General features: G+C 38.7%; 1 protein-coding gene across 3 annotated transcripts in view; it reads right to left on the reverse strand.

The window, feature by feature from the left end:
- Positions 1 to 17,557, reverse strand: part of LOC101604817 (cytosolic 5'-nucleotidase 3A) — a 94,713-nt gene that overhangs the window by 23,862 nt on the left and 53,294 nt on the right. The window contains exon 2 of one of the 3 annotated variants that reach the window (XM_045135539.1): positions 3,975 to 4,029. The exons of the other annotated variants lie outside the window; for them this stretch is intronic. Coding sequence (XP_044991474.1) covers positions 3,975 to 4,010 — 36 coding nt within the window. The 5' untranslated portion in view covers positions 4,011 to 4,029. The remainder of the gene's footprint in view (positions 1 to 3,974; positions 4,030 to 17,557) is intronic. 3 annotated transcript variants of the gene reach the window in all.

The raw sequence follows: 17,557 nt of genomic DNA on the forward strand, positions 1-17,557 counted from the left end.
AGAATTACAAGTGGGCCCCCATGCCAGCTGGGCATTTATATGAGTGCTGAGAATCTGAACTCAGATCCACACACTTGTAAGGCAAGCACTTTACTCAGAGCCATCCATCCCCTCCACCCACTCCCTACCCCCTGGCAGCCCATGTCCTCTTTAAAACAGTACTTTAAACAATTTGATTAGAGGGTATTTTAAGTTTCATCTTAGGAGCTTGGTGTGGCATTGCTTTGTAAACAGTAACTATGTATATGTGTAAAAGGTTCTAAAATTTTGTATGTTTGCAGGGCTGGAGAGATGGCTTACTGGTTAAGATACTTACTTGTCTGCAAAGCCAAAGGACCCAGGTTTGACTCCCTAGGACCCACGTAAGCCAGATGCACAAGGTGGTGCACACATCGGGAGTTTCTTTGTAGTGGCTGAAGGCTCTGATGTGCCCATGCTCTCTCTCTTTCTACCTACCTATCTCTGTATCTCTCTCTCAAGTAAATAAATAAAATAAGTAATTTTTAAAAATGTATGTTCTCAACATAAACTAATAATGTTTGAAGAGATATGTTTAACCTGAGCAATGTACATATGTGGTACCTCAGTAAATATATTTATTTATTTATTTGAGAAAGAGGGGGAAGGCAGATAGAGAAAATGGGCATGCCAGGGCCTCCAGTCACTGCAAACAAATTCCACACACATACACCACCTTGTGCATCTGGCTTACATGGGTACTGGGGAATCGAACCTAGGTCTTCAAGTAAGCACTTTAACTGCTAAGCTGTCTCTCCAGCCCAGTAAATGCAATTTTTATGGTTTTATGTACTCATTACATTAGGAAAAAGATTTTTTTTTCTAAATATTTACTTGAGAGCAAGAGAAAAGAAGAACAAGAAGACAATCTTCTGGATCTCCAGGATCTCCTGCTACTGTAAATGAACTCCAGAACCATGTGCCAGTGTGTGATTGGAGGTGAAAGTTGACTCATAGTGGTGACTAAGCATCTATTTAGATGGGCATGTGCATCTAGCTTTACATGGGTACCGGAAAATTGAACCCAGGCCATCAGGCCTTGCAAGAAAATGCCTTTAACTGCTGAGCTACTTCTCTAGCCCTAGGTGTTTTTTTTTTTTTTAATTATTTTTATTTATTTAAACAAGGACTTGCCTTCTGGTAAGACCTTATGGCTGAAGACTACACATGCCCGGGTTGTAGGCCACTGAGAAATCAAGCTGGAGCTGAGTCAACACTGTTGACTACCTGTCACAATGCTAGAAAGAGCTATGCAGCCTGTTGGGGGAGTAAGCCATTAACTGTCTTAACCAGCCAGCAGTAGACCCTGCAAGCTTGAAGGCTAGATAGCCAAGCTTAACACTCCAATTGGTGCAATAGTGGCATGTTTGTGGGAACCAACTGCTCTCTGATTGGATCTGATTCACAAGAGGGAATTCCTGCCTGGTACTAAAAACCGAATCAAAAACCTATGGCTGGAGAGGTCATAAGCCCCAAGGGGGAAACTACTATTGCCTGGCTACATGGATATACTATGCCCACTAAACTGTCTTCTAAATATTTATGTTAATGCCCATATAATACTATTCTCACTTTTGGTTAGAGAAGCTTCTCTTTTCAGGTGGAAGTAATCACTAGGGAGATTCAAAACTCATCACATTGCTAAGAACTGACTGTGGTATATTCAGCACTAAGTGAGACATGTCCATCACACCTTCCAAAGCTCAGGGACCATTGAAGAAGAGGTGGCACAAAAAAAATGTAAGAGCCAAAGGAAGGGGAGGAGTGCTTTGCAATACTGTCTTCCAGACACAAAGGGGCCATGATATCATGATTTTACAGTGGCTGATGCTACCTACATAAGACCTGCATAATAGGAAGGAAAAAAATGATGACATCAAAATAGAAGAGAGACTTGCTGGAAAGAAGGGATTCAGTGGAGGAAGGGTTTGGGAGGGGGGAAAAAGAAAGGTGGTGGGAGGGGATTATGATCATGCTGTATCATCTCTATGTATGTAAAATGTCAATAAAAAGTGTGTGTGTGTGTATAAACATACATAAAAAGACATGGACTTTCAAAGTGGAGAGATGGCTCAGCTGTTAAAAGCACTTCCTTGCAAAGTCTGATGCCTGGGTTTGATTCCCTAGTGCTCATATAAAGCCAGGAGCACAAAGTGACACATGCACCTGGAGTTTATATGCAGTGGCAGGAGGCCATGGCATGACCATGCTCACTCACACTTTCTGTCTGCCTCTTTCTCTCTCAAATAAATAAATATATATTTTTAAAAGGCAGGCTTAGTGGTTAAGGTACTTGCCTGCAAAGCCAAAGGACCCAGGTTCAATTCCCCAGGACCCAGGTTAGCCAGATGTACAAGGTGGCACATGTGTCTGGAGTTCCTCTGCAATAGCTGAAGGCCCTTTGTGTGCCCATTCTCTATCTCTCCCTATTTCTCTCTGTCAAATAAATAAATAAAAATAAAAAGGCAAGGGGCTGGAGAGATGGTTAACTGCTTGCCTGTGAAACCTAAGGACCCCAGTTCAAGGCTCAATTTCCCAGAACCCACATAAGCCAGATGCACAAGGTGGTGCATGTATCTGGAGTTTGTTTGCAGTGGTTGGAGGCCCTGGTGCATCCATTCTCTATCTATCTGCCTCTTTCTCTGTCACTCTCAAATAAATGAATAAAAATAAACTAAATAAATAAATAGGCAAGGACTTGTTAGGTAGTGCTATCTGGCCTGATACTTACTTATATATAACCCTAGCTTGCCTCAAATTCATGGCAATTCTCCTGCTTCAGCCTCCCAAGACATTTGCTACCACTCTTGGCTCCACAAGATTTTAAAAACAGTCATTTCTAGTATTTTCTCATTGTAGTTATGGAACACTGATTTGATTTCCCTGAAAATGTACAAATATGTTACTCACATGGCCACAGTACTAATATATGCAAAGAGTGACTGCTTACTGGGTGCTGGGTACTTACTATGTACCATTTACATCCCTTTTATGCTTTTCTATCACATAAAACTTAGATTAACATGAAGGTGGTACTTTTATACTATTTAAGAGTGAAATGACTGCCCTTAGCCAAAGTCATCATGGCTTTTAAAGAACGAGTTGATACTTCCAGTGAGTTTTAATTTCAGAGACAATCTTTCTGCCTTATCCTAGTGCATATAACATAATGGACTCTACTGTACAAGAGGTATACTTTTTTTTAAAGTTTGCATAAATGTTACTTTAAGTCAGACTTAAAGTTCATTCATTCAGAATGATATATGATATACACATATATAGGTATAGGTATAGGTATAGGTATGGTGTGTGTGTATGTGTGTGTGTGTGTGTGTGTGTGTATGTATGTGTCTGTCTATATATATATAAAACATATAATCATAAAAAAGAAACAGGAAGTGTGGCATGGTAGAGCACATCAGCACCTCAGCCCCCAAGAGGTAGAAGCAGGAAGATCAAAAGTTCAAGGTTACCCTTGGGTATATAGTGAGTTTGAAAGAAGCCTAGACTCCATGAGATTCTGTCTTGAAATGAACAAACAAACAAACAAAGCTAGCTAGTCAGCCAACCAACCAATACAACAATAACAACAAACCCCCACAAAGGAACATGGAGTACACACCTGTAAGCCTAGCATTATGCCTCTCAGGAGTCTGAAGCAGGAGGATGTTGAGTTCTAGGTTATCCTGTGCTACACAGAAAGGCCTTATCTCCAAAACCAAATGAACAAAAGTCACTATTTTGTACACCAAGAAAAACTATAAAATGTCTATTTCAAGCAAAAAATTTAGCTATCTGAGATTCTACTCAATAAATACTTGAGGTTATATTGTGTGTCAAACATTGTGAAGAATGATATGTATAAAATTTTATCATAACTGTGTAGTTAGAACAAGAAATGAAAATGGAGAAGAGTCACCATTAATAAGTGGAATTGGAAATATTCAAATACCCACCATATTCAAATGTACAGCAGACTCCTGATTAGTCATTTCTTGGCTATCCAATCTTCTGGATTTTTCCAGGTGATGTCAGAGCAAGAGAAAGAGAGAAAAAAAAGATATACGTGACACATATACTAAGGCTCTTAATATATGTTAATGACCTACTAAGGTGGTATTTTTGGTATGATTTCAAAACCAAGTTACTGAAGGCTGGTTTTCTTTCCTAAGATGCTCAGCAAAGGATTTACTCTATCCAGCATAGTTTTAGAATAAAAATACTATATGAAGAGCTTGCAATTCTGTAAGAAGTTATATGGTGCTAAAAAGATTTAAATAAGAGGCAAAATGAAGTGCATATTTGTTAAAACATGAGTTACAAGAAAATTTTTGGTTTTTTTTTTTTTTTTTTGAGATTCTAGCTCAGGCTAGTTCAAACTCACAGCAAATCTCTTGCCTTAGTGTCCAAGTACTAGAATTATTCATACCTGGTTCTATAACAGTTTATCAATATTTTCTCTACATGCCAGGTCTGTGGGAAAATTATATGTTGATAATTATAATTCTGTATAGGGATATAAAAAAGTAAGGAGAAATGAAATATATAAAAGTACAATTTTTCTTTTAATTTTCTTACATTAAAATATTTCTGTGGTATGATGTAATTAAGATCCGAGTTGTGTTTACACCTAGTAAAGTATTTGGTACTAAACAGGTGACAGTGGCTTGTTGAGTCAAATCTGACATTGTCAAATGTAATTTGAGCATCTTTAGGAGGCTGAATAAAATTTACAAGTATTTGCAAACAAAAAAAAAAAAATCCCTCATCACCACTGTATTTTTTTCTCTGCAACAAAAATCTTTTTAAAAAATATTTTATTTTGCTGGGCATAGTGGTATATGCCTTTAATCACAGCACTTGGGAGGTAAAGGTAGGAGGATCACTGTGAGTTCAAGGCTATCCTGAGACTATATAGTGAATTACAGCTCAGCCTGGGCTAGAGTGAAAAACTCTACCTTGAAAAAAAAGTTTATTTATTTATTTATTTATTTACTTACTTACTTACTTACTTACTTACTTGAGAAAGAAAGAAAGGCAGGGGAGGGAGGAAGAGGAAAGGAAGAAGGAAGGGAGAATGGACACACCAGGGTCTCCAGTCACTGCAAACAAACTCCAGACATATGTACCACCTTGTGCATCTGGCTTACATAGGTCATGGGGAATCGAACCTGGGTCTTTTGCTTTGCAGGCAAAAAGACTTACCCTATTGGTTAACCTAGCCATCTCTCCAACCCTATAAATCTTTTTGAAAAAAAAGTATTTATTTATTTATTTGTGAGCAGAGTGTGTGGGGGGGGGGTGGGAAGAGAATGGTGCCAGGGCTTCCTCCTATTGCAAAGGTATTACAGATGCATGTGCCACTTTGTGCATCTGGCTTTATATGGGTACTGAGGACTTGAACCTGTGCTGCCAGGCTTTGCAAGTAAGCACCTGCTGAGCCATTTCTCTATTCCCTGCATTATAATTTAAAAAGAATTATCGATTTATTTGCAAGCAGAGGGAGTGAGAGTGAGAGAAAGAAGGGACAAATGACCTCTAGACACACGTGTCACTTTATGCCTCTGACTTTATGTGTGTACTGAGGAATTGAACCTTGGCCAACAGACTTTGTAAGCAAAGGCCTTCAACTCCCCAGCCTCCTAATTTATTTTCTCCATAATGATTTCACTTCTACTTTGCTTTGGGTAAGTAAATTCAACAATCAAAACCCTATTTTAGAATGGCTATTTTGGGGTTGGAGATATAGCTCAGTGATAGAGTATTTTGCTTAACATTTATAAGGCAGCTTTGATTTTTGATCTTCAGCAACATACACACATGCGCATGCACTAGAAATAAATTAAAAAGTTAATAAAGAATAGTAATATTTTATAGTTTCTTCTAAAATTATTTTCTTTTCTTCAAATATTACAACATGAAAACAAGGTATGGTCAAAAATATGATAATGGCTGGTTATTTATTTTTTTGAGGCAGGGTCTTACTCTGTCATCCTGACTGGCTTTGAATTGGTGGCACCCTGACTACACTAGGGTTATAGGCATGCCACCATCATACATGGCAATTGCTGACTTTTACGTAGTCATGTATACTATGCAAATCTCAACTGAAGAATTTCTGCATGCTCACTGGTTATGTGACCAGAACTCATCCTCATTCAAAGAGAATCTCACTCTGAGGGCTGCACCATTACAGAAGGGTAAGTACAGAGGCATAAATGTCAGCATTCTGGCACTGTCTGAAGGAAGACGCTGAACATCAGGGCAGAGTATTTTTAACCAATGGTCTTTGTAAGCCTATACCTGGTATATATAAAGTTCTGGCTGCTTTGCCAACAGTCATCTGTGGCAGATACTTCAAGAGAGGAATTTGTGGGAAACACTTACCAAGTACAGAAGACTTCAAAAATAGAAATCCTACTCTTAAACTAGACTCTCTCTTTTTTTTTTTAATTTATTTATTTGAGAGCGACAGACACAGAGAGAAAGACAGATAGAGGGAGAGAGAGAGAATGGGCACGCCAGGGCTTCCAGCCTCTGCAAATGAACTCCAGACGCGTGCACCCCCTTGTGCATCTGGCTAACGTGGGACCTGGGGAACTGAGCCTCGAACCAGGGTCCTTAGGCTTCACAGGCAAGTGCTTAACCGCTAAGCCATCTCTCCAGCCCTAGCCTCTCTTTTAATGAAGTTTTAAAATCTGGAATCTTTAAGTGTGGATTAGAAAACTGTGAAACTAGAAAATACTTTACATGGTTTTAGTATGAAGTTAAAGGTCTTTACTATAATGGTGTTTGTTATAAGAACATGTAGAACACGCAGAACAAGGCTAAAGATCAAAAAGGTAAGGATTTCACTGACAGACTACACATTCAAAACCTTCAGTATTATGTCATTCTGAGATAGTGTGAAAATCAATTACTAAAAGTGAGTATGTCTGCAAAAAAAATTTAATTGCTTTAAAATAAATATTTTAGCTGGGTGTGGTGGTGTACGTCTTTAATCCCATCACTTGGGAGGCTGAAGGAGACCATGAGTTTGAGGCCACTCTGAGACTACAGAGTGAATTCCAGGTTAGCCTGCACTAGAACAAGACCCTACCTAAAAAATAATAAGGGGCTGGAGAGATGGCTTAGTGGTTAAGCAATTGCCTGTGAAGCCTAAGGACCCCGGTTGGAGGCTCGATTCCCCAGGACCCACGTTAGCCAGATGCACAAGGGGGCGCACGCATCTGGAGTTCATTTACAGTGGCTAGAGGCCCTGGCGCACCCATTCTCTCTATATATACCTACCTCCTTCTCTCTCTGTCACTTTCAAAAAAATACCCATTCTCTCTCTCTCTGTCTGCTTCTTTCTCTCTCTGTCACTTTCAAATAAATAAAAATAAACCAAAAAATTTTTTAAAAAATAATAAATAAATATTTGAAAGGAAATTGAATTCATTTAAAGGTTGGCTTGATTCTGTCTTAGAGGAAAGTAAAAACACTAAGTTTACTAATACAGTTTTAAAAAATTGTGACCTGTTTAAATTTCTACCTTCTCACCCAGGTAGGGTCTCACTCTAGCCTGGGCTGACCTAGGACTTACTCTGTAGTCCCAGTCTGGCCTTGAACTCACAGTGATCCTCTTACCTCTACCTCCCCAGTGCTGGGCTTAAAGGGATGCACCACCATGCCTGGCCTTACTTTAATTTTGATAATTGCACAAATATATAAATTATATTGTTAAAGTAATGAAAATTTGAATGGAAATTTCTCACATAATAAAAAATATACCTCACTAGAATAATGAAAGGATATCAACAACAGTATTAAACATCCAGGATGAATTCATTTTTATTTTTTGTGCTTTTCCATTAAATAATATATTTGTCTTAAGCTTGAGAATATTAAAATGTCATTTTTAAGGATATTAATACCTTGAAAAATAAGCCATAAGCTCATTTTTTTTTCTGTAGGGTTGTAATAATTTCTCCTTGTACATTTAAACAATTTTCCCTAATTAGATTTTACTTCAGTGATGAAAAAGATACACAAACTGGAAAGTGAAAGTTTCCTCATATAAACATAAAACAAAAATGAAACTGACCAACAAAAAGAAATGTAGCAGAAAATAGAAAAAGTAAAACTCAAAGGCCAGATATTTAAAAATGGACAACTCAATGACAATCTTCTTAACTGGGAAACACCACAGCCAGAATTTTATGGTTACTTTTGAAAATAACTTCAGAGTTCAGAATATACTCCTCTCTTTTCCTCACTGAGTTTCAAACCTAATAACTCTTTTTCAAAATGAGTAAACCAAGGTACACAGAAATTAGTTTATACTGATGACCCTTAACATGTTGGTTCTGTCCTTGACTTTGCCCTAGAACAATAGCATAGACGAGAGCTATCTAGAGATGCAGAGCTTAGGCACAAGCTGCCAAGTCTCCAAGCAAATTGAGCTAATTTTTCTGATTTAAAGAAGAAATTATATAAAACTCAAGAGCATTCAGTTATTTAAATGTAAGATTCACATCTGTAATTCACTAGCACTTGCAAGGCAGAGGCCAGAAGACAAGTTTGAGGTCAATATGGGCTATGGTAAGAGATTATCTTCTTCTTCTTCTTTTTTTTATTTTTAAAAAAAAAAGCAAACTCATGGTCACAGTGTTCTACATTTCACTGTAATATACATGTTTACATCCTTAATATATTTTTTGGATGTGCTATATATCTAACCTAGGATTTGTACATTAGGCAAATACTCTACCACTGAGTTATATTCTCAGTACCTACACACTGGAATCTAAGCTTCAATATACAAGTTTTGTTATACTGATAATCTAGCTTTTATCAATTCATAAAATACACCAGATAATCAGGCTCACAGACAAAAAGAAAAATAAATTTTTATTACCAACTATAACAAATTGTTCCTAATCCTAGTGACACAAATGTGGCTATCAGCCAGCTGCAGAGCAAATGAATGAACAAAAAATTGGAAACTACAGTGTAATCTCCCAAGACTTCTTGGGAAATTATAGTGTAGTCTCCTGAGACTCCTCAGAATACTTTACTTTTTCTTAATATTCTCTGTCCAAACAAGAAACTTAAAACCAGAGTGCATAAAATGTAGTTTGTGAGCCTAAAGCACTCAAAAGTTTTATGTATTTATATCTGTGTATAGTTTTATACTGCACTGAATCTCTCTTGATTTTATTTTCTAATTTGTATTTTTAAATGGCCAAAGTTTCAACCAGACCAAGGATCAAAATAAAGCTAAACACAAGAAACTCACATTTATGTGCATTGTAAACACTTACCCTAGAGGTAACCGGACAAGCTCCCAAGCAAAAGAAAATTCTTCCTGTCTGAGAACTACTAATATAGCACGAGGTGCAAGAGAGGGCGGTTCCAAAAGCCTCGCCTAAGCCCTACGCAGAAACAGTGACAAGGTGTCATTATGCTATCGTGACAGCCTGGCTGCCCTTAGCAGTCAGCAGCTGGTCTACAGATGAGAATCAATTGAGAAAACACGACGGTTAAGAGAAGGTAAATCAACCTTACTAGAACATAAGCAACTGGCTGTGCAGAGTAAGAAGGAACTGAAACTATTCTTTTCCTGGTGGGGTTTCTGATTTGTCAGCATGCTTGTGGAAGGCACACTTTTCTGGATAAATGCTCTAATCCAGTAGAAAGTGAAAGAACAAATTAGGTCTGGTTGCTGGAGTTGAAAAAGGAGGATGAGGCATAATTTCAGTTTAAGATGAAAAGTTCTGAAGGTGGGTTGCTGTACTGGTTACACAACAGTGTCAATGTATCTAGTGTCACCGAACTGTCACAGCATGGCTAACATGGTACCTTTTGTAGTGTGTACATTTTACTTAGCTTACTTAATAAAAGACTGTTCATTTAAGCCTGTGAATACAGATGGGGCACATGAAAGTATAGTCAATGGAGTGTTAATAGTCCTTAAGCCACAGCAGTAGGTTTAAAGTGACGTTTATATTTTCTTCACATTTTCTTATACTTTAAGTAAATTTTAATAAGACCATGCCATAAAATATGAAACTGTGAGGTTCAGGAGTGACCAAGACCATGGTGACCACTCTGAGGCAAAGATGGAAGTGTTTTAAATGATTTTTTGTTTTTATTTTATTTATTTGAGAGCGATAGAGGGTGGGGAGAGAGGGAAAGGGAGAGAATGGGTGCACTAGGGCCTCCAGCTACTGCAAATGAACTCCAGACACATGTGCGCCCCCTTGTACATCTGGCCAACATGGGTCCTGGGGAATCAAGCCTCGAACCGGGATCCTTAGGCTTCACAGACAAGCGCTTAACTGCTAAGCCATCTCTCCAGTCCAGAAGTTTTTATTCGGGTGGTGGTGGTGGGGAAACAAACTACCAGGACTGACTCTCAAGAGTGGAGCCATCACCTTGGGATTACAGATAGTGGAATTTATAGGCTCTTCTGTTGGGGGAAGATGAGGAAGGGCATGAATTTCTTTGTTGGGGCAGTAAATCTCTGTTCTTTACATTAGCCATAGGGTGAGATCAGAAGTGACCTGGTGAGAGATAGGGGAACAGTAAATCTAACAGTAAATCGTTAATGGCCGGGCAATTTCTTGAGGAATATGGATGACCCACTTCCTTATCTGTCACCCTCCTGCTGTAGCTCCATTTTGTTCTGACCTAACAAAAACTATTGTAGAAATGGTAAATAGTGTGCACCTATCGGTACAGCTATTTGGAAGTCTGAGGCAGAAAGATCAGTTGACTCTAAGAGAACTACCCTGGGTAACATACCAAAATTAGTTTAAAAAAAGAAGAAGAAAATGAAAAAAAGGGTGGGGGACCCCCAAAACTATAAACTTATGAAGAAAATGATTGTTTTTTTAAAAAAAATATTTTATTTACTTATTTGCAAGGAGAGAGAGAGAAGAAAAAGACAGATAGAGAGAATGGGCATGCCAGGGCTTCCAGCCACTGCAAATGAACTCCAGATGCAAGCACCACTTCATGCAAACCTAAGTCACAAGGCTTTGCAGGAAAGCACCTTAACTACTGAGCCATCTCTCCAGTCCCCAAAATGTTTTTAAATTCTTTAAAAGGACAGTCTTGCTTTTCAACCGGGTAGCAAGATGACAAAGTGCTAACACCAAGTCAGGACCTGACAGATAAGTTAGATATGGGCTTTGGCCAGCTTTATCATCAAAAACAGTTAAGTTAGGCCTATGTAAATACATATTTTATATCAGCTCTTTCTCTACTGTGCTCAAAGAAATTGAACCAAGGCAATACTTCAGTAATTTAACTTTGTGAATTAGCTCTATCAAAAATAACACCCACAAAAATCATTCCTTCTCTTAAGCTTCTAGGCTCAAGTGACTCTCTTGCCTCCTCAGCCTCCGAAGCAGGAACTATGAACTACAAAAATTCATGTTGTCATACCATCTATGAAACTACTTTTTAAGGAAGATCATCAGGGGATGCGGAGATACCTTAGAGGGTAAGAATGCTTGCTGTGTAAGTATGAGGACCTGAGTTTGATCAACAGCATCCATGTGAAAAGTCAGCATGGCCACATAAACTTACAATCCCAGCACTGAGAAGGGCGAGGTACAGACAGGAGGATCCCAGGTGCTCACTGGTCAGCCAGGCTAACTAAATAAACGGGAAGGTTCAGGGAAATAAGCAATAGGAGTTACAGAGGGCACCTGACGTTTTCCTCTGGTCTCCAGATGCATGCACATGGGGTGTGCACATTTGCACATATACACACCTAAATAAACAAAGAAGAGCACCAACAAATTGCCTAGCTCTATCTATTAAATATGAAAATTTTGGCACTGCTATCATAATGAGATTTGTAAAACAAGAAAACATTCCTCTAAGGGGAACACCTATTACATCTTGTTAGTTATGGGAGCTCTAGGACACAAAGGTACTCCATTTTGGGAGGCTTGCGTATTATATACAAAGGTATTAACTAATTTGTCCTTACATCACCTTTAACAGCAGCAAAGAATTTTATAGTACTACTTTCACAGCTTTCTTAGAAGGACACTTAGAAATATTAGTAAATGCCTTAGAATTTGGCATACCTTTTGGCATACCTAAATTGTGTCTAGTAATTTACCCTAAGGAAAAATGGCAGTACCAAAAGATGTAGTGCAGGACAAAGATGGCAGGGTTGTTTTATGACTGGGATAGTACAAACAATTGGAATGATTCTTCTCTCATAAGAGAGCAGAGAATAGCGCACACATCTGTAATTCCAGCATTTGGGAGGGGGAGGCAGAAAGGTTAGGAGTTTAAGGTCATTCTCTGCTACAGAGTTAGAAGCTTGCCTGGACTACATGAGATCCTGTCTCAAAAAAAAAAAAAAAAAAAATCAACCAACTAACTAACTTCCTAGTTAGCTAACTCATCCACCCACCCAGCCACTAACCTACCTACCAACCACCACAAAATATAGCAAACAAAACATAGGTGAGGTAGGGCTAGGGCTAAAGTGGAGCATCAGACCCTGGGTCCCAGCCCCAGCACCGTGAGAACAACACAATAATGCCAGAACTGAAGAATATGAAATAATCATAACAAATGTATAATATGAAATTATACAGCTCTTAAAAATGAATAGTATGAGGTAGCTAAAATGTACTAGATTCTGTGACGGGTGTGGCCCAGGAAGTAGAATGTTTGGCATGTATAAATTCCCAGAAGAGCAAAAAGAAATTAAATAAAATTTTATAAAAATTCTAAGCATTCCTCATTCATACACTTATAACCCCGGAAGGAATATCATATGCTATTGTGACCCTCATTTTACAGATGAGTGACATCTTATAGCTGGCTAGTGGCAGAAACAGGTTTAGTATAGGAAAGTCTAAGCAGGGCACATGATGATACCAGTGATGGCATTAACAACCCCTGTTTTACATCTTGAGTTTTATAAAATAAATGATTTCTTTGGGAAATAAAATGGTGTGTTGAAAATGCCAAAAGCAAAAGCTATTCTGTCCATAATCAGAAAAGTTGAAAAACCAAAATAAAGCCAGCAAAGCTTGTATGAATGCATTGCTTGAAACAATGTTTGTAAAGAAGAAAAAGGAGGAATCCAACCTATTTACCACAAAACACTGGATGGCATGAAAAGAAAGCTGTATTGTGAGCTGGGCAGTATGGTACTTTGTAATTTCAGTAGTTGGAGCTTGGAGGCAGAGGCAAAAGTGTTCCAGGTCACTTGAGCTTCACTGAAATCTTGTCTCAAAAAAAAAAAAGACAGGTGTCGGTGTGTAAAGGCAGGTATCTAGATTCTGCTGGTGTTTATCATGCTACGTAGATGCTAAGGAAGCAGAGATAGGGACTGTGGTTGTTCTTCTAAGGGACAGCATCATTGCAATCTACTCAGTAACTAACTATCTGTTAAGCTGGAAGAATGTAGTTGGCTTGTTTGGTGAGGGTTGTTTTCTGAGGAACTTACTTATCAAGTACTTAACTAATATTTGTCTAGGGCTTTCTTATTCTGTTTGTCAGGCATATAAATGTCTTTCTAGATGCTCTAATCAGTACAATACTACTATTCCCTCCATTTCTACAGATAAGAAAAATAAGAAATGTGAAGTCTTGAAGAAGGCTGGAGAAGCTGCTATAAGTTTTTGTTTGCACTTTATCCTGCCATCACACTTGAAAAGCTTGCATAGCAGAATGTTTTGAAAATGTGCTACAGAGAAGGAAGACACACACTGCTTGAAAAAACCAAAACAAACCAACCCATCAACCACCAACTTTTAGGCCTGGGGATGTAGCCCAGTAGCCTGGCATTCATGAGGCCCTGGGTTTGATCCTCAGCTTACAGAAAACAAAAACAAACCAGGGCTGGAAAAATGGTTTAGCATTTAAGGGGCTTGCCTGCAAAGCCTAATGACCCAGGTTCAATTCCCAGGACCCATATAAGCCAGCACAGGGTGGCACATGCATCTGAAGTTTGTTTGCAATGGCTGGAGGCCATGTTGCACCTATTCTTGTTTTCTCTCTCTCCCTCTTCTCTCTTTCTCAAATAAATAAAAATAAGCAAAAAATTAACAAAAACAAACTTTTGTTCCAAATAACTTTTTCTTTCTTCTTGCTTTCCTGCCTGGTTCTCCTTCTTTTATACATGTATATATTTTTATTATTTTTAAAAATATTTTTATTTATTTGAAAGAGAGAAAGAGAAAAAAAGAAGATAGAGAATGGGCACATCAGGACCCCTAGCAGCTGCAAATGAACTCCAGACACGTGTGCCACCTTGTGCATCTTGCTTATGTGGATCCTGGGATCCTGGGGAGTTGAACCTGGGTCTTCTGGCTTTGCCAGCAAATGCCTTAACCACTAAGCCATCTCTCCAGCCCACCTGGTTCTCCTTTTGAGAAAGAAAAAAGGAGTCAGGAGCCACAGACAGGTTCTTTAGCAGCATAATGGACTTTCCCCTGTGTACACAGTGAATAGCCTGCTTGCCTTGGAGCTTCTGTCATAGAAACAGAAACTGCTCACAGAGCTCTGATGGCACGCACCAGATGTGGAACTCAGATGAGAGCTTTCCCTATAGGACTGAACTTTGGCAGGCTCTTTTTCTTCTAGTATGACACTATAACTGGATGCCTTTAAAAAAAAAAAAGACAAGTAAGTATAGGTGTTGTTATCAATAAGAAACTGATTTCTACTTAGGCATCTGACTAATGATTTCATATTTTGTCATCAAAATGTTTCTCAAGCATGGTGGCTCACATATATAATCCCAGCACTCAGAAGGCCAAGTTCAAGGCCAGCCTAGGCCAGTTTGGGCTACAGAGTAAGATTTTATCTCAAAGTACCAGAAAACATACAAGTCACTAGACAGAAAGGAGAGAGAAAAAAAAAAAAAGGATGTAGCTTAGTTAGTAGAGTGCTTAGCATGCATGAAGCCCTAGATTTGATGCCCAGCACTGCATGAACTAGGTTTATTGGCATGCTCCAGTAATCCTGGCACCCAGGAGGCCGGGGCAAGGAAAACAGAAGTGCAAGGTCATCCTTGACTACACGGTCAGTTGAAGCCAAATTTAGATATGAAACTTTATCTTTTAAACACACACACACACAATTTTTTTTTTCCCCTCAGAGCCAGGTGTAGTGATGCATACTTGTAATTCTAATACTGGAAAGGCAGGAGGATTGAGTTTGAGGCCTGGCTGTCACCCCACCCCCAAGTTTCTAAGAAATTCTAAATAATTGGAGTGGGGGGTAAGAAGCTCTCAGAAATTAAATCTGTTTAAATCCTAATGAGATTGATTATTTTTGTCTTCAACACTGGAAAGTAACCATTGAATATGAGTACGTCAGAATCCCATATAAACCTTTAATAAGTATAATTCATTCTCAATAATTCAATCTAAAAATTAAACACTCATTATTAGGTTATCATTATCTGTGTTATTCCAAAAAAGAATGTATTTTATTTATATACTTACTTAATTTTTTTTTTTTTTTTTTTTTGAGGCAGGGTCTTACTCTAGCCCAAGCTGACCTCAAATTCATAAAGTTCTTCCGACTTCAGTCTCCTGAATGCTGGGATTAAAGGTATGTATTACCATGCCTGCTTTAAAAAGTACATTTTAAGATTTTAGTTTAAAACATTTTTTTTGTTGTTGTTTAGTTTAGTTTTTGGGTTTTGTTTTGTTTTGTTTTGTTTTGTTTTGTTTTTTGAGGTGGGATTTTGCTCTAGCCCAGGCTGACCTGGAATTCACCATGTAGTCTCAGGATGGCCTGAAATTCACTGAGATCCTCCTACCTCTGTCTTATCACAGTGCTGGGATTCAAGGCATGAGTCACCATGACCATCTTGACCCCAGCTGCATTTTTGTGTTTTATATTTATTTCTAGGTCTTAGCTGACCTGGAACACATTCTTTAGCTGTAGACTGATCTTAAATTCACAGGGATCCTCCTACCTCAGACTCCCATAAACTGGGATTGAAGGATTTTTTTTAAGACTCTTTTTTTAAAAAATTTTATTAGTATTTTCCATGATTATAAAAAAATCCCATGTTAATTCCCTCCCTCCCCCCCCACTTTCTCCTTTGAAATTCCATTCTCCATCATATTACCTCCCCATAACAATCATTGTACTTACATATATACAATATCAACCTATTAAGTACCCTCTTCCCTCCCCCCTTTTTTTTTTTAATTGAGGTATGGTCTCACTCTAGCCCAGGCTGACATGGAATTCACTGTGTAGCCTCAGGGTAGCCTCAAACTCATGGTGATGCTCCTACCTCTGCCTCCTGAGTGCTGGGAATTAAAGGCGTGTGCCACGATGCCTGGCTGAGAAATGTGTTTTTAAAAAATATTTTATTTTTCATTTGTAAACAAAGAGAGAGGAGGGGAGAAAGGGAGAGAATGGGCACACAAGGGTCTCTAGACATTGCAAATGAACTCCAGACACATGTACCTGGCTTTACATGGGCACTAGGAAATCAAACTTGGTTCATTAGACTTTGTAGGAAAGCAACTTAACCACTGAACCATCTCACCAGCCCATGAGGAATGTATTTTTTTTTTTCTTTCTTTGGTTTTTGCAGATAGGGCCTCTAGCCCAGGCTGATCTGGAATTCACTATGGAGTCTCAGGGTGGCCTCCAACTCACGGCAATCCTCCTACCTCTGCCTCCTGGGTGCTGGGATTAAAGGTGTGCACCACTATGCCCGGCTTTTAGGAATGCAATTTTAAAAAATACATTTTTATTTATTTATTTGCAAGCCAAGAGAGGTAGAGAGAGAGTGCACTCCTCCCTCCAGCCATTGCAAAGGAACTCCAGATGCATGAACCACTTTATTATGCATCTGGCTTTGCATGGGTACTGGCACATTGAACCTGGGCTATTGAGATTTGCAGGCATGAGCCTTAACCGCTGAGCCCCAAAGAATGTATTTTTAATCATATCAGACATCCTAGAAAAATATTCCAAACAAAAAAATGAACACATACTAGAGGCAGCTCAGCAGAAAGTAAACCACAACACTCTAAAGATGAGTCTTGGAAAACTTGTTTCTTCTAACTGCTTCACGAAGTAAACAGAGATGACATTTAAAACTGCAAAACATTAGTGTAGGTATTTGGTTTCTCTTCATTTCCTGAAGGAAGCAACAGTAAACTTGAGAAGGGGGTACAGATAGGGTGACTGAACCTCTGAAGGTATAAAAGGTAGGCAAGTTTACACTTGCTAGAAATCAAGATAATCTGACTTAACCTCTTGCCTAGTTCTCTAGACCTATTTTTCCACATATAACCAGGACCCCTCCTGGGAGGGAGGTCTTTTATAGGGTTTAAACATTGTGGTTGACCAAGTCTAGCCCCCAGAACTTGATGTCAGGGCTAACCTCATCGTGAGACAGACCCTAACCCTAACCAAACAGCTGTCCCTCTAGTTTACCTGAGCTGGACAACAGCAGACAAACTTCATGTCTAGTCCATTACAATGTATTCTTACTAATTTCTCCTCTTTTCAATGGTGGGTATCTGATTTAGGTGCCACA

The sequence above is a fragment of the Jaculus jaculus genome, chromosome 16 (assembly GCF_020740685.1).
Source record: "Jaculus jaculus isolate mJacJac1 chromosome 16, mJacJac1.mat.Y.cur, whole genome shotgun sequence".
Taxonomy (NCBI): Eukaryota; Metazoa; Chordata; class Mammalia; order Rodentia; family Dipodidae; genus Jaculus; species Jaculus jaculus.